Source organism: Patagioenas fasciata, chromosome 1 (assembly GCF_037038585.1).
Source record: "Patagioenas fasciata isolate bPatFas1 chromosome 1, bPatFas1.hap1, whole genome shotgun sequence".
Lineage (NCBI taxonomy): Eukaryota > Metazoa > Chordata > Aves > Columbiformes > Columbidae > Patagioenas > Patagioenas fasciata.
In genome coordinates, this window is record NC_092520.1 from 117,866,599 (window position 1) to 117,882,669 (window position 16,071).

A 16,071-nucleotide genomic window follows, 5' to 3' on the forward strand; every position below is an offset into this window, starting at 1 on the left:
GGGTGGTGCTTGTGGCAGGAGTCACTACCAGTTCAGGCTTGCGCTCCACACGTGTACAGCATAGTATGTCCAAGTAGAATATGAGGTCTGCCTGGGGCACTATGCGTGCCACAGCCTGGAGATACTTTCACTTAGTGGTAGCTGTAAAGCCAGACATAACTGATAAAATCTGTATGAAAGTGAGACATAAAGGGGTTCATGCTTATGTATCATTTTAAAGGTAAAGGCATTGAGTTCTGGTATTGAATGCTTTCTTCTCATCTAATAAAAAAAAAACAGTATGAACTTTAATGTTTCTAGTTTAAGTTGTGGTCCAATAATCTAGTTATTTTCCCATCATGGGAGAATAAACATCAGAATTAAATGAAAGCAATTTGTGAGTAGATCAAGAAGAAGGAGGAGGAACACTTTAGGAGACTGAAAGAAAAAAAAAACAACTCATTCTGTCCTTTCACACAGTGTAAAGTCTGGAGACATCTTACTGTGGAGCAAATGTGTTAGTAAATCTATATCAAAGGCACAATATTTCTTTAAAAAGAACTTTTCAGATTACCCCTTCTCTCTGTTATGCTGCCCAGCTTCAATGGGCAGAAATGTCAAATTTAATTTTAATTTGAACCCAGACAGGTTCAAACCCGCCAAGTGTATGTCATTTGAGATGCAGTGCAAAAGATGTCTATGTGATGAAAATTTTGGAGAGGATGCAAAATCTGCTTATCATTACAGTGAAACAGCAAAGGACTTCGATGAGCAATTAGTCAATGGTACTTTTTACTGAACTAATCTTAATGGTGTGCACCTGCTGCCTTGGTTGTACGTAGTTTTGGTTAAGTAACAAAAACAGTTTTCAGGTAATGAGCTTTTTTTCCCCCGCTTTTTAGGACTATTATCACAGCTGGGAGGTGAAACAACGTTTTATGGCTGCCATGCACAGCATTGCCCACCTGACAGCAAGAGATGTGGCTACAGCATTTGATCTTTCACAGTTTAAATCCGCTTGTGATTTAGGAGGTATTGACTGTAATGGAACTTGTATACAAATTAGAGGGAAAAGCTTGATTTCAGTTCCATATTTTATTACTTAAAACATACATTTTCTTTTTTTTTTTTCTTTTTTACTAGAACTGGTTAATATTATCTACTGTTACTTTTATGGTATTGTAATGTCAGAATAAGAGGGCTGAGGGCAGTTAACCGAATGCAGATTTACTTAGATGGTATTTGAGTAGTTTGAAATAAGTGACTCTTTGTCACTGTCAGCTCCACTTTCAACTGTGCTTTGGTATGTCCAAGATTTTCCAAAGTAATGAAGGATTGATTTCTGAACCCTTCTGTTTTGGGGTGTCAAACTTGAAACACTGCACTGCTAGAACAAAAGGTTTTGATTCTTTTAGAATTGGTTTGTTTTGTGTGTTGTTTTAATAATTAATATCTAAGATGACCACCAGAATGTCAAAGACCAATTATACACCTGCAGAACTCCTCTTGTTAGTGTCCTTTTTCACCCTGTGCTTGGAGTTGCACAGAGGGAGTGTTATTACATAGGGAAAGATCCACTGAAGGAAGAACACTTTATTTAGTGTCTGGGGAGGTTGACAGCACATCAGAGGAATTAACACAATACGGGTATGACCTTTGCCACTTGTGCAGAGACTCCAAGACTTTACCATCCTTGTCCTTCACTGTGCCAGACAGTATTTGTCAAACTTCAGATATCAGTGCTTGGTAAATAGTTCTAGTGTTCTTCATCCACTCTTTCATTAATGTTCTTCTACCCCCGAAAAAAAAAAAAAACTGAGGTACTGGTATCAAAGGTCATATTAGCAGTTCTATGACAGTAAGGAGTCATGTCTGCCTTCCCCAAGCTCTAAAGGACTGCTCTGTCCACCAAGAAGTGCTATTGCTAACGTTAATTGTGGAGCTGACTTTCTGTCTCTAATTCTGTTTTGGTGTCTCTCTTTTCATGCTATATACAGCCTTGTCTTTAAAAATGTCTGCAAATGCTACGAGGAAAGACTTGGTTTGACTTTATTTAAATTTTCAACAGGTTGCACTGGAGCTCTGGCTCATGAATTAGTACAAATATACCCAAATCTCAAGGTCACAGTGTTTGATCTTCCAGAAGTCATTGCAAACATCTCTTACTTTCAGCCTTCAGGACAATGCACAGCACCAGTGACATTTGTATCAGGTAAACATAACACATGAATTTTTGTCTTCTGTTATTTTGGAGCACAGAACAGGCTCTTGTGTTGCAGAAGATAGTGTGCCACGCTGCTCCAACCCCAAACATGTCCTTATACCAGGCAGTGTAGGCTCATCCATGCTGAATGGGGACATAGTATTTTTCAAATCTGTGGGGATAAAAAGAAACTGGCTACAGTTGGAGAATGTGGATAAATAAGTATGAATTAGTAATCTCTGAGTACCGCTGAGAGTAGAGGCTGTGTGTCCTCTCAGGCTTTTTTAGGTAAAATCAACATGGTAGCTTCAAAGGACTTTGCCTCCTTCTTTGCTTTAGGCTTTCTCTCCAGTTTGTGTTACAGAATTCTCACCTGTGATCTGCTCTTCTGTTTAACTAAACTGTCTGCAAATCAGTGCATCCTATGCCTGTTCTTTCTTGTTTCTTTTTTTACCCCTGCCAAAGCTCCAAGTTCGTCTGCAATGTATTAATTTCATTTTGTAGGAAAGTACTCTGTGTTTTCTGTAGGAATGTATTAACTCTGCTTTCGAACAGGTGACTTTTTCAAGGATAATCTTCCAGAAGCAGATCTTTACATCCTTTCACGTGTTCTTCATGACTGGTCTGATGAAAAGATACATGTGCTGTTAAGCAAGATATCAGCTGTTTGCAAACCAGGTAAGTTTTTTTCATCTTGTGGGCTTAAAGGTACATGTTAATGCATAAACATAACGAGCAATCTTAAGTTCATAAAAACAAAACAAAAAAACACCCCAAACCAGCCAACCAACCAAACACACACACACACACACACACACACACAAACAAAAACAAACAAAAACCAAAACAAAACCACAAAAAAAACCCCACATATTTTTCTTGCCAGTTATAGTAGCTTTTGAATGTCTATGCTTGCATTATGGTAATACCTACTAAGAAAAAAGGAAACAAAGCTGCTAATAAAGCTATATAAAACAAGCTCTTACTATAGTTGCAGATTTTACATACAATCATGTTATCTCTCCTATCTGTGCCATGCCCAGTCTTTCTTACTAAGCTTTATCTCATAAAATAACTGTGTATGTGCTTATTTCTATATATTCAAGTAGTCAAACTGAAGTTCCTTTAAGTTAATCAAGAAGCAGTAGTTTATTTTGCTATTGTTTTGCTATCTCAATAGTGCCCAGAATATGGTAAACTGGAGTTCATCACTACTTTATGCACAGATTTTGTGAGAGATAGGTTGCCTCTTCTGTTTTCTCCTACATTTGAATCATAGAATCTCTTAAGTTGACAGAGACCCATAAGGATAATCAAATCCAACTCCCTGCTCCTCACAGGACTACCTAAAGCTAAAGTGTGAGACTAAGACTGTTGCTCAGACACTCCTTGAACTGACAGGCTTGGTGCTGTGGCCACTTCCTTGGGGACCTTGTTGCAGTGACTGACTGCCCTCTCAGTGAAGAACCTTTTCGTAATATCCAATCTGAACTTGCCCTGATGCAGCTTCATGCCATTTCCTTGTGTCCTGTCACTGTCACCAGAGAGAGGAGACCAGCGCCTCCCACTCTGCTGACCCCCTCAAGGAAGCTGTAGATGGCAATAAGGTCACCCCTCAGCCTTCTCCAGGCTAAACAAACCAAGTGACTGCAGCTGCTCCTTGTAAGTCTTGCCCTCAAGACCTTTCACCTTCTTGGTTGCCCTCCTCTTGACACACTGTAATAATTTGTCTTCCTTATGTAAAAGAACCCAAAACTGCACACAGTGCTCCAGATGGGGCTGTGTCAGTGCAGAGTAGTGTGGGACAGTTGCCTCCCTCAACCAGGTAGCAATGCTGTGCTTGATGTGCCCCAGGACATGGCTGTCCCTTTTGGCTGCCGGGGCATGCTGCTGACTCATATTTGGACAGTATTAAAGATCAAAGGAGCAGACTAAAAACAGAAAAGCCTGACTGCTAAAATCAACTGTTTTCTTAATCCAACAGAATTAACTGTAGTTATGAAGGTTTTTTTTTAATAGGAGACCACTCAAAATTAGATCTAGGCCATAAAGCATTATCCTGTTTATAAATTATGAAAGAAAACTGTGAGCTATGGCAGATGCTTATAGGAAAGCCCATTAAAACACTAATCTGAGGGACCACTGTAACTGAACAAAACATTAGAAACTTGAAACTAGAAATACTTTACTGAACCACTTTTGGTTGTTTTGGAAATGCAGGAAATGCCTTGCTATTGGCAGAAATTGTGCTCGATGAACAGAAGACACACCCTCCTAGAGCTGTACTACAGTCCCTCAGTATGACTGAAGGCAAGCAGAGAAGTGGCTCAGAATATAAGCAGCTACTGGAGAAATATGGATTCACAAATGTAGAAATTAAGATCACAGGAAACTTACTAGATGCTCTTTTGTGCTTCAAGAAGAATCTGTCATCATAGTGTGCCCAGAACCAAACTGGGATGCTGAATTTTTACAACATTTGTGCAATTTACCTATCATCAACCACCGCATATTGTCACTTTAGGATCATTTTGACCCTTTATCAGAAAGCCTTGAATAATAGTTGGACTGCAGCTTCAGCAGGAGTGAATTCAGTTCTATGCATTTAAAAAGTGGGGCAGGCTGAAACTCCTATGTATTAAATACTTACATGTCCAGTTATTTTGGCTAGTTTAGAGACCATATTAAGCTCAGACTTGACATAGATGTATAGGATGGCGAGTTAAAAGTACAGGCTTTTATGAGCCACATTACTATCTTTGTTTTCTTGAACTTTAAAATTAAAGAGAATTGTCCCTCTGCAGTGTATTCAATGGTTACTGCTCATTTTTATCAGAAATGAAGAAGGAAAAAAAAAAGTACCATCTGTCTGAATTTGAGGATGCTAGCCCTCTTTTTTCATGTTTTTATGGGGCTTTAATGAAAAACATCTCAAGGATACCCTTTTTAAAGTACATTTTTCACAGGCAAAAGTGAAAATAGGACAAACCTCCAACATCTTCCTACAGCAGCTATAATGTCACAGAGAAACTTCACCAGCCTCTGCCTTCCAGCCACAGAATGTTCCCACACAGGCTGCAGTTCAGTTTCGGGTTTTTCTGAATATGGTTAAATGGCCATAGATGCTTTCTGTCATACATGTGTGTATACACATATATATATATATATATATCCCATATCTTCAAGTAATTTATCACTGATGTCATCTTTCCTAATGTTTATTTTTTCCTGATACTTCATTGATCTTATTTTTTCTCTTTAAAGTATACTTTATAGTGCAAGCCTTCCTGGAGATTAAACTTGCACTTTCAAACTCACTTTCTTATCTATCAGTTGTGAGTTTCTTGCCTGTCATGCTTCTACAGCAATAATCCGAATAAAACAATGTAAAAGAAGATGTGCCTATGCTGAATCACTCACCTCAGGAAATTAAGGGGAGTTGATGAGCAGGGTCAAGAGTTGCATCTGCCTGGTAAACTGTGTCTTATTTTACTTAATCAGAAGTTACTTTGCTCTTTGAACAGGGAGTAAAGCAGAAGTGCCACAGTGATACAATTCATCATGAGAAACGTGTTTACTACACAGCATTGCAGCTGCACGAAATCAGGGAAATGCCAGACTTCAGCCACGTTAGGGACTTTAATTCTTAGCAGAAGGTTTTTATGAATGGAAATTTGATTGATCTCATTTGTATAGACATTTAGGGAGACAACAGTTGGCACACCTGTAACTGTCATGGACTTTAAAATTATGCCTTTAAGTACTATGTATGAGACTAAAATTTGAATAGAATGTGCTTAGCTACCACACAACCTCAGCATACTCTGTGATTAAAGCACAACACTATATACACACTAAGCATTAGTCCTGTGGGCATGGTGTCTGTGGTAATGCCCTGAAGCTTTGCACTCGCAGGATAATTAAACATTGGAGCAGGTTGCCCAGAGAGGTTGTGGAATCTCTGTCCTTGGAGGATGGTGGCCTCCTACCTGCCCTGTGTCAAGACAAACCACCACATAAGATGCAAGGCCAAAAGACGATGAGTAAAACAGTGCTTGTTTTGTCAGTACCCCTCACTTGGCTTCCCATTCCCCTCATGAGTCTGAAGATGAAGGAAGAGACTGTGTGTAAACAGGATCATTTAAGTTCTGCTTGCATCTCTAGGTCAGTCCCACCACAAAGACCTCAATTCCTACAGAAATAATGTACAGTGTTGACTTCTGCACTCTTTCTGTAATGCTCACTATCCACTCTTGTCTGCTTGGCACCATTTCAACATGAATGTGAAGCCACAATGTATCCCAAAGAGATGCAACTTTTATTCCTATCTTAACTGTTTTCTATAACCTTCAAGCCAATTCTACCGAAGTCAGCCCTTCTTCCCCTAAATGCAGGGATGTGACTTGGCTTGTGAGTGTTTGATCCCTCTCTAGTGTGGAAGGGAATTTCCTGAGTTTGTGAGAGGAGTGGGTTATACATTTAATAGTGGATTAGTCATTTAATAGGAGAGCAAATACATACATGATAAATTAAATCACCTGTGTCTTTTACTTTGCACATTTATATATGGTAGCAGAAATTCTCTTGCCCTGATAATAGATCAGTGTTGTTGCATTGTTTGTTTTGAAATTAGGCTGTGGGATTTTGCTGGCTGAAATGGTATTGGATGATGAGAAGAAGAACAGGAGCACAGCTCTGCTGCAGTCTTTGAACATGCTTGTGCAGACAGAGGGAAAGGAGAGAAGTGGCTCTGAATATCGAGGCTTACTGGAACAACATGGATTCACAAATGTCAAAATCAGATTGACAGGAAATTTGTTAGATGTCATTCTCTGTGTTAAGACCTAGAAAAAAATGGATTATTTAGTAAAATCTGGATGTCTATAGTCATGTTTTGTAATTATGCAAACATATTCTCAGTTTCCTATCAGTTTCATAAAGAATAAATGCTCTGTCAGCTTTCTGAAGTTACTTTTAAAAAGGGGAAGAGATTGTTTGCATTTATTTTGAATTTGAATGAAATGGTGCCAGAACATTCCAGCATCATTTGACAGCAGTGATACTGTGGCTGCCCAACACCTGTAGTGCCCTCAGAAACAAGTCTCCAGTTGCAAATGGTGTACACAGCCCTCCACCAGTATCCACGTTGCTGAGAAATCACAGTTTCTTCATACTTGGTGCAATTTGAATAGTCTGGGTTTTAGACCAGTACACATTGCTTTGCCCCTGTTTCAGGAAGTTACTGCAAATATCATTTCAATACTCCATCACCATTTATTTTAATATCATTTTATGTTACACTCTCTACTGTAAATAAGGAAATATTCTCTAATGAAGCCTGGAAGCTGCTACTGCAATGGCGTAGTCAAGATTGGAAACAGGAGAACTGGAGCAACAGGTTCTTGAGAGAGTCAAGACGGACTCCTCTGCTCTATATGGGGCTTCTGGAAAAAGGCAGTTGTATAAAAGCAGAAGTTTCATTTGTGATTATAATTGGAGATGAAATGTGGGGGTACCACATTTGGTTCAAGAACATCATCCTTCTTTTTAGCCCACTTAATTTGTGAGCTCTTGGGAAAGTGGATAGCAGAATATGAGATTAGATAAAGAACAGGAAAGAAAAAAAGTGCAGAAACAGAAGGAAAAGCACAGTGCTAAAGGGAGAACCATTTCCCCAGTCAAATCTGAGCTCCCAGGGTGAATGGGACAGGACAAGTATTGACTGAATAGTCTCCTATAACAAAAGTTATGTATGTTTTGCCTTAATTTTTCAAGTTGACATTTCAGAGTCCCAGAGTATGTTCTTTTTTACTCAGTAGAAAAAGTTATGGGGAAAAAATTCCCAGCCTCACGCACATTTTGTTGTGCTATGAGAATATTAACATGCAGTTATGAGCTTTTTATTGAAAAGAAAAACACCACACTAAGCTGTGTGCATATGCCTGAGAATATGTACCTACAGCCTTTCATTAATTACATCCAAAATGCAGGCCTGTAACACTATGTGCCTGAACCTGTGTGGGCATAGGAGTCACTTCACTGTATCTGTATCATGATTTACCATACAAAATAGCACACAATTTACTTTGTATCTTTTGATGTGCAAAAAAAAAAGGTGTAGTGACAAAATATATGGTATATCCTACTACAGTAAAGACAAAGGCTGCACCTGGCACATCCTGTTCTCACAACATGCCCTCTGGGAGACACGCTCTCATTTTGAAATCCTGCAAAGTACATACATGTGTAAGCAGTAGTTTCAGACACCTCAGCTATTGCAACTTTGTGGTTCACCAGTCATCTATTTTAAGAAAATAATGTTTGGCTTTATTTACTTTTGCAAGAATCATCCATTAAAAGTGAAAGCAATAATAAAAGGTATGTGTGAATTAATGCCCTCCAGCTAGAACTATTTCAAGACTTAGCTTTAGAAAGAATAGGTATCATTTCCAACAGAATTTTGGCCATTAGTTGTAAAATTTCACTCTCAGCATACAACAAAATTAGCAGAAATTACTGATGGAGACCAGGCCTGAGTATGTAGGGGGCCCTGCCATGATTGCCTACTTGGGCAACCTGCAGAAAAGCTTTTCACAGCATATAACTTTGAGCACCCAAACAAGAAGCCAGGAGCACACTTGCCCATCACTGACACCAAGCTGAGTGGTTCAGTTGACACACCTGAGGGAGGGGATGCCATCCAGAGGGACCTGGACAAACTCAAGAAGAGGGCCCATGCAAACTTCATGAGGTTCAACCAGGCCAAGTACCATGTCCTGCACCTGGGTCAGGGCAACCCCCAGTATCAATGCGGGCAGGTGGATGAAGGGATTGAGAGCAGACCTGCGGAGGAGGACTTGGAGGGGATGAAAGACTGGACGTGAGCTGGCAATGTGCACTTGCAGCCGAGAAGGCAAATCATATCTTGGGCTGCATCAAAAGGAGCATGGCCAGCAGACTGAGGGAGGTGATTCTGCCCCTCTGCTCTGCTCTGGTGAGACCCCACCTGGAGCCCTGCATCCAGCTCTGGAGTCCTCAGCACAGGAAAGACATAGACCTGTTGGAGAGGGGCCAGAGGAGCAACATGAAAATGATCAGAGGGCTGGAACAGCTCTGCTGTGAGGACAGGCTGAGAGAGTTGGGGTTGTTCAGCCTGGAGAAGGCTCTGAGGAAACCTTATTGTGGCCTTTCAGTACTTAAAAGGGGCCTATAAAAGAGATGGGGACAGACTTTTTAGCAAGGCCTGTTGTGACAGGACAAGGGGCAATGGTTTTAAATGAAGGGAGGGGAGATGCAGGCAAGACATGAGGAAGAAATTGTTTACACTGAGGGTGGTGAAACACTGGCCCAGTTTGCCCAGAGAGGTGGTAGATGCCCCATCCTTGGAGACATTCCAGGCCAGGCTGGACGGGGCTCTGAGCAACCTGATCTAGTTGAAAATGTCCCTGCTCATTGCAGGGGGTTGGACTAGATAACCTTTAAAGGTCCCTTCCAACCCAAACCATTCTATGATCATCCCTTTAGGAAATCGTGGGTACATTCTCTGGCATTTCATTTTTCCGGATCGGTTCAGTGACAGGCAGAGAAGCCTGGTGATGTGATGCTTGGCACCTCAATGGTGAGCAGGAGCAGGTGGGAACAGAACCTGGAAACACGGGAATCGGCATTATCCTGAGGATGGTGAGCACCGAGCAAAACCCTCTGATACCCTGACAGTGCCCCACATCTGCGCCTCTCCTCCCAGCGGCTGCTTATGCGGTGTCGGAGCAGTGCCCCCGTCCTGCGCTGGCTTCCAGCAGCCGTCACCAAAGCATCTTCCCGGTTCGCCCGGCTGTCCCGCTCACCGACCGGCCAGGCTCGCTGACCCGCACCCCAAACCCGGTGCTCTGCCGCCTCGCACTCCGCTTCCTGGGCGGTCGTGTGAGGCGCAGCGTGTCGGCGAGATGTGCCCCGCTAAGGTTGCGCGGGTTCCTGTGAGCTCCACCGAAACGCTCCAGACAGCGGTCGTTGTGGAAAAATCTGTGTGAGGAGCGGTAACCTACACACTGCCCTGCGGCCTGGGCGACGCCGGGCCGGGGCGGAGGCTAGGCCTCTCGCCCTTCACAGGTGGTGGCGGCCGCCCCACCGGCCCGAGGCGCCCTGGGCGACGCGGCGCTGCGCCACTGGCGCCGCAGGGGCGGGGGGAGGGAGCGGCGAACCCCACCATCCCCCGTAACCGCCTCCTTGAGCCGGCCCGGCCCCTCCCACCCGGGGAGGTGAGGCCCCGCCTCTGGGGCGGTGCGCCCAATGGGGGACCGGCGGGCGGGGCCAGCAGGGGCCGGCATTTATGTCATGCGCGGAGACAATCCCGCCCTTTCAGCCTGAGCGGCAGCGGCGTTTCTTTCCCGGCGGCTTCGGTGCGGCGCGAACATGGCGGACCAGGCCATCTCCTTCCTCAAGGACTTTCTGGCGGGCGGCGTCGCCGCTGCCATCAGCAAGACGGCGGTGGCCCCCATCGAGCGGGTCAAACTCTTGCTGCAGGTCAGCGGCGCGGCCGAGCCCGGCGGGAGCGGGGTCAGCCCGTCGCGTTCCGCCGCGGGCGCCCGCCGAGGCCGGGCGGGAGGTGGGGGGGGGCAGGGAGGAGGGCGAGCGGGCGGGCGCGCGCCGCCCACGCGGAATGGAAGCCGCGCGCGAGGCGGCGGCGGCTGCTACTGCTTGGTGGGGGGTGGGGAGGAGAAACGAGAGGGGGGTCACGTGGGCGGTGGGCGCTCGCGGCGGAGAAGCCGGTTCCGCTATGCGGGGCGCGGCGCTGCGGCAGGGGCGGGCCGGGGGAGGGGGGGCCGGAGGGAGGGGCGAGGGGGCGGCTGCCGGTGTCACTTCCTGCCGTCCCGCTGCTGGCGCCGGGCGCGCAGAGGGCGAAGGGGGGAGGGCGGCAGCGCGCCGCCATCTTGGTGACCTTCACGTGACGGCGCGGCCGGGCACCGCATTGGCCCCGCGGCGGGGCCGGGCCGGTTCGGCGCGCGGGGCCCCGTGTGACCTCTGCGGGCGGGGCGGGGCCGCCCGGCGCCCCAAGGTGACTCTCGTGACCTTCGCGGCGGTCTCGACCTCGCCGGGAGTGGCGGTCGCTGCTCCACCGTCTCCTCCCACCTCACTGGCTGGGAGCCCTCGGCGTCAGGCGGTTCTCTGGCGCCCTTCCCTACCGCAGGCCGCCACCTGTCAGCTCCAGTTCGGTCAGGCCTTCACGTACTTGTCGTGTGGCTGCCCTTGGTCCTCGCAGCTGGCCCTTCTCCGCTTCTGGAGAAACTGGGAAGCAATGCCTTTTTCTGCTTCTTAGCATTGTGTGAGATCTCCCATATTTTTGACTCGTCCTTCACAAACGTCCTCTGGCTTCACGTGTGTGTGTAAAACCCAGGCTTGTAGTTCTTGAGAATTAAGTTCTTCAGTCTTCAAAATATGAGTAAATGACAGTTCTCCTTGGTCTTAAGACTCAGACTGACCAGTAGCTTTTGCTTGGGAGTTTGCTATCATGGTTAACAAAGGCTTAATCTCTGTGTGCAGCCGCCATCAGGCATTCAGGCTTAACAGCTCTTTGTTTCATGGTATAAGCAGGCTTAACCCCAGTTGTATGTCAGGCCTGCAAGGGCATACGATCAAACTGCATGTTTTTATTTGCAGGTACAACATGCAAGTAAACAAATTGCCGCCGATAAGCAGTACAAGGGTATCATCGATTGTGTAGTGCGCATTCCAAAGGAACAAGGGGTGCTGTCTTTCTGGCGAGGAAATTTGGCAAATGTCATCAGATACTTCCCAACTCAAGCTCTCAACTTTGCCTTCAAGGATAAGTATAAGCAGGTGTTCTTGGGAGGTGTAGACAAGCACACTCAATTCTGGAGGTATTTTGCTGGTAACCTGGCTTCTGGTGGTGCTGCTGGAGCCACTTCCCTCTGCTTTGTCTACCCCTTGGATTTTGCAAGAACCCGTTTGGCTGCTGATGTTGGAAAAGCTGGCGCAGACAGAGAATTCTCTGGTCTAGGGGACTGTCTAGTCAAAATTACCAAGTCTGATGGTCTGCGTGGCTTGTATCAAGGGTTCAATGTCTCTGTCCAAGGCATCATCATCTATAGAGCTGCCTACTTTGGGATCTATGATACCGCAAAAGGTAAAAGTTCAGAGGGGATCTGACAAACCTATTGTCAGAGTTGTATTGTCTTTTTATGTCTGTTTCTGGGTGTTAAACTGTCTGTCAGTAGTAACTGTGAGTGTGGAGGTAGAAAGGGAGGGGAAATATTGCTGCCAACATCGTTGATGCTGCAGTGTTGAAGGCCACAGTTGGGCATGTGTAGGTGGCTGCACACTACTTTCAAATATTCCTGGTTTTGTTCTTGTTCTTAAAGGAGTTCTTCCAAATGCCATCAAAGCATGTTGGTAACTATACACAATTACAAGCCTTTTTTTCTTCAGTGCTTTACTGTAGTTCTGCTAGAGCAATTAAGGTGTATTTAACAGAGTGGGATTGAATGGTGCTTTTACAAGGCACTTGTTTGTTAGTCTTGACATTTGGGCGTAAAGGTCATTGATACTAGCTTATAGTTTAATGTAATTCACAAGGACGATGACTTGATTTGGTGGCATTTATTTCCAGAAAGAGCAGGGAATAGTGAAAACTCTTCTCATGCCATTTTGAAAAGAATCCTGGTGTTCCAATGTTACCTGTTTTGGTTACTGAGAAGAAAATCCTCTGCATTTCCTTAATATTTTTATATTGTATCAGCATGTTTAAAGTTTATCAGCTGTTTTGTTGCAGCTTCAGAGATGACCTTACAGTGTTTCATAATAGTTCTAGTAAAGTAGCTGTCATGCGGTGAGTGAACTGGAGGAGCATGTGCAAGATAAAAAACCTAATTACTTTTTTTCTGATTGCAGGCATGCTCCCTGATCCCAGAAATACTCACATCGTTATCAGTTGGATGATTGCCCAGACAGTGACTGCTGTGGCTGGTGTGGTCTCCTATCCTTTTGATACAGTGCGGCGTAGGATGATGATGCAGTCAGGACGCAAAGGAGGTGGGCTGTTTATTTGTACAGTTCTTTAAACAGCATCAACAAGACAGGGTTCTTTTTTCCAAACAGTCATCTCTCAGCACTTGCAGTTTCCTGTTCCATAAATGATTTAAGTTATATTTAAACAACATGAGTAAATGCAGTAACACTCATAACTCGTGGTGTTTGTCAGGAATTACTCTGAGGACTTTTCTTTATAGAATATGAAATGGGGAAATGAAATGCTTGTTTGCAGTGACAACTTAAATGAAGGTGGCTAGGGGATAGTATAATTGCTGAAAAGAGCACTTAACATTTTTATTTTGTGATTTGGCTTTTAATAACTAGGCAAACAGACAGGAAGCTTTTCTTTTACCTGAACTAGGTATTGTGTTACTGTCTTAAAACTGGTTTGAGACATCACAAAGTAGCTAGGAAAGTGAAGCAGGGCAGTTGTTTCAAAAAAAAAAAAGTTTGGTAGAATTATAGGAGTTTAAAATGACTGTTTGCTTTTTTTCTTTTTTTCTACAGCTGATATCATGTACTCTGGAACAATTGACTGCTGGCGGAAGATTGCAAGGGATGAGGGAGGAAAGGCCTTCTTCAAGGGTGCATGGTCCAATGTTCTCAGAGGCATGGGGGGTGCTTTTGTGCTTGTGCTGTACGATGAATTCAAGAAAGTCATTTAAACAGCCTAACTAGAATTGGAAATCAAGTTGAGCAGATCATGTAGAATAACTACCATTATGGACCATTGACCTTCGAGAAATTCCTGTGAGTCTTATTTATCGGAGCCAGATGATATTTGTAGATGGGGCTAGAAACTGACACAGAGGACTGATCCATTTCTCAGTAACATGCATGAAGACACTGAATCTGGCAGTTCAGTGTGGCGACTTTATTTAATTTTTTTTTCCAGCAATGAGGAATCAGTGGCATTGGTTCTGGGTCCAATTTAGGCAGAAAAAAAATTGTTTGCCTGTGGATCAGTCTCCAGTTTCAAGTCCTATCTTCTAGGACCATAAAATTATATTTGAAAATACTTGCTAACAAATCATGGTTTTTTTCCACTTGTACTGAAGCACTATGTACCATTTTGCACAGCTGAACATCTAGCAATTTTGTTCTTAAATTGGGGCATTCTGGTGTAGAACAATAAACATACTTACTCTACCTGTGTTGAAATTATTACATAAAAGCTTTGGAAAAGCCTCTTTTCTTTGAAAACTTGTTTCAGATGATGGTCCCTATGATACACTTACACTGCACTCTGTAACAGAATAAGCTTGATTTAAAAAAAGAAATAATTGAATGTGAGAACTTCGGGGGGACTGGGTGGGGAAGCATGGGTTATACTAATAGAAACCACTCCCATTCTTTGTGCCTGGTAGTGTATTATGAGCTGCTGCAAGTGGCTTTTTGCATGATTCTTAGAAACTGATTTGCAACTTTTCATATTTTAAACGGAGGGTTTTCTGTTGTAGTGCTAGGAGAACCCAAAGTTCCAAGGACAGTCAAAAAGTAATGCTCTTGCCCTTGGTAAAACAGCTTAAAATTAAAACAACATGGAAAGCAACATGGCATTCATGCAAAAATCCAGGAACCTAGTAAATGCCTTCGTCTTCTGAGTAACCCATGTATTGTGTTATTGCTGCTATTTGGAAATGCTGATTGTGCTGTTCAAGATACAGTTTGGCCTGATGTGTAGCAGTGATCAATACCTCTGGGCAAGGTGAACTGAATCTGAAATGAGGTTCATTCTAAGAGGTGAAGTTGATGGGCTGTGTGAGAGGGAATATGTGTGCTTCTGTGTAGCTGTAAAATATAGATCAAGATAGGTCAGCCTTCAATATTAACGGATTAATGTCGAGTTCTGAGGATTGTCAGAAGACCAAAATCGGATTGAGTAGTTTCTCTTACTGCTATTTAAAATAATGTAATACCAATGTGCCGTTCTCCATATGTATATAATCTTGCTTTTGTACTTCATAATCTGCAAAGACATGGTAGGGGGACCAGTAAATGAAAACAAGGTGTTCATCTTCCAGTCATGTTTGTAAGAACTCTCCCTAAATCATGAGGATGAAACAGTGTGTGTCGTTGTATAATGAGTCAATGAAGGCTGACTGAGCTGTCTTAAGTTCTTTTGTGTGCCTTCTGAGGTTGCTGTTCAAGATGAAGTATTTAAATTAACTACATGGCTTTGGCTGATTATTACCTTCCTCTCCAACATATAATTTACCTTTTTCCTTTCACTGTTGCACAAGCACTGCTTTCAGCATCTGCATGTGAATGTAAGTGCATAACACAGCTGCATTGTACCTTCTGCAAGTGTTTATCCTGTTTGGTCATGGTGGCTTCCTTGTGGTACAGGCAGGTCCCTTCATGTTGACCTTGCCAACCAACCTGCTGTTTCAGTTGGAATTATACTGATCTTTGGGGGCAGGGGAAGAGTTTTTGTCTATATAAATAGAATACTTAGGAGTAACTTTCTCTATCAGTGGCTTGGGAGGTGGAGATAATGATAGGATATTCCCCATAACCTCAGTGTTAGTGTATGGTGGCCCTGGGTTTGTGAGGAAGAACCAAACATGGCAATTACTTGAGCAACCCTTCAAAGGGCGAGGAGATCTTTCATCCCACCTTCCCTCTTCACCTTCAGAACTAGATTTTAATCAGAAGAAATAGGAAAAGAAATCAATGCAATTGTGGGTATTTGGTTTTTTTTTTTTAAGTGGAACTGCAATTTACCTATGCTGTGCGTTCAGCATGTACTACTTGGTGTTCTTTTATTTTTTTTTTGGTATATGGCTTCCCTTGGTCATGCAGCAGCAGTCTTCAGTGTGTGATTACGCAGTGTGGGAACA

At 43.7% G+C, this 16,071-nt stretch overlaps 2 protein-coding genes across 5 annotated transcripts in view; both read left to right on the top strand.

Annotated features, from left to right (window-relative positions):
• The window catches only part of ASMTL (acetylserotonin O-methyltransferase like), a 29,041-nt gene extending 21,902 nt beyond the window's left edge, over positions 1–7,139 (top strand). For 2 of the 4 annotated variants that reach the window (XM_065855402.2, XM_065855421.2), the window contains exons 10-13: positions 882–1,011; positions 2,048–2,191; positions 2,738–2,860; positions 4,403–5,577. In XM_065855402.2, coding sequence (XP_065711474.1) covers positions 882–1,011; positions 2,048–2,191; positions 2,738–2,860; positions 4,403–4,620 — 615 coding nt within the window. In that variant the 3' untranslated portion in view covers positions 4,621–5,577. The other 2 variants (XM_065855411.2, XM_071813368.1) reach the window with 2 other exon arrangements.
• Positions 7,140–10,521: 3,382 nt separating this feature from the next.
• SLC25A6 (solute carrier family 25 member 6) lies at positions 10,522–14,377 on the top strand. Its single transcript, XM_065855328.2, has 4 exons — positions 10,522–10,702; positions 11,837–12,323; positions 13,088–13,228; positions 13,736–14,377. The coding sequence occupies exons 1-4, from the start codon at positions 10,592–10,594 to the stop codon at positions 13,891–13,893; spliced, it is 897 nt and encodes a 298-aa protein (XP_065711400.1). The 5' UTR covers positions 10,522–10,591; the 3' UTR covers positions 13,894–14,377.
• Positions 14,378–16,071: the final 1,694 nt, after the last annotated feature.

What these genes read in the sequence shown, in the direction of transcription:
- SLC25A6 (XM_065855328.2), top strand. Translation starts at nt 10,592, where the DNA reads ATGGCGGACCAGGCCATCTCCTTCCTCAAGGACTTTCTGGCGGGCGGC. An exon ending in GGGTCAAACTCTTGCTGCAG is followed by an intron (nt 10,703 to 11,836) that starts GTCAGCGGCGCG and finishes TTTTATTTGCAG; the next exon opens with GTACAACATGCAAGTAAACA. An exon ending in GCAGTCAGGACGCAAAGGAG is followed by an intron (nt 13,229 to 13,735) that starts GTGGGCTGTTTA and finishes TTTTTTCTACAG; the next exon opens with CTGATATCATGTACTCTGGA.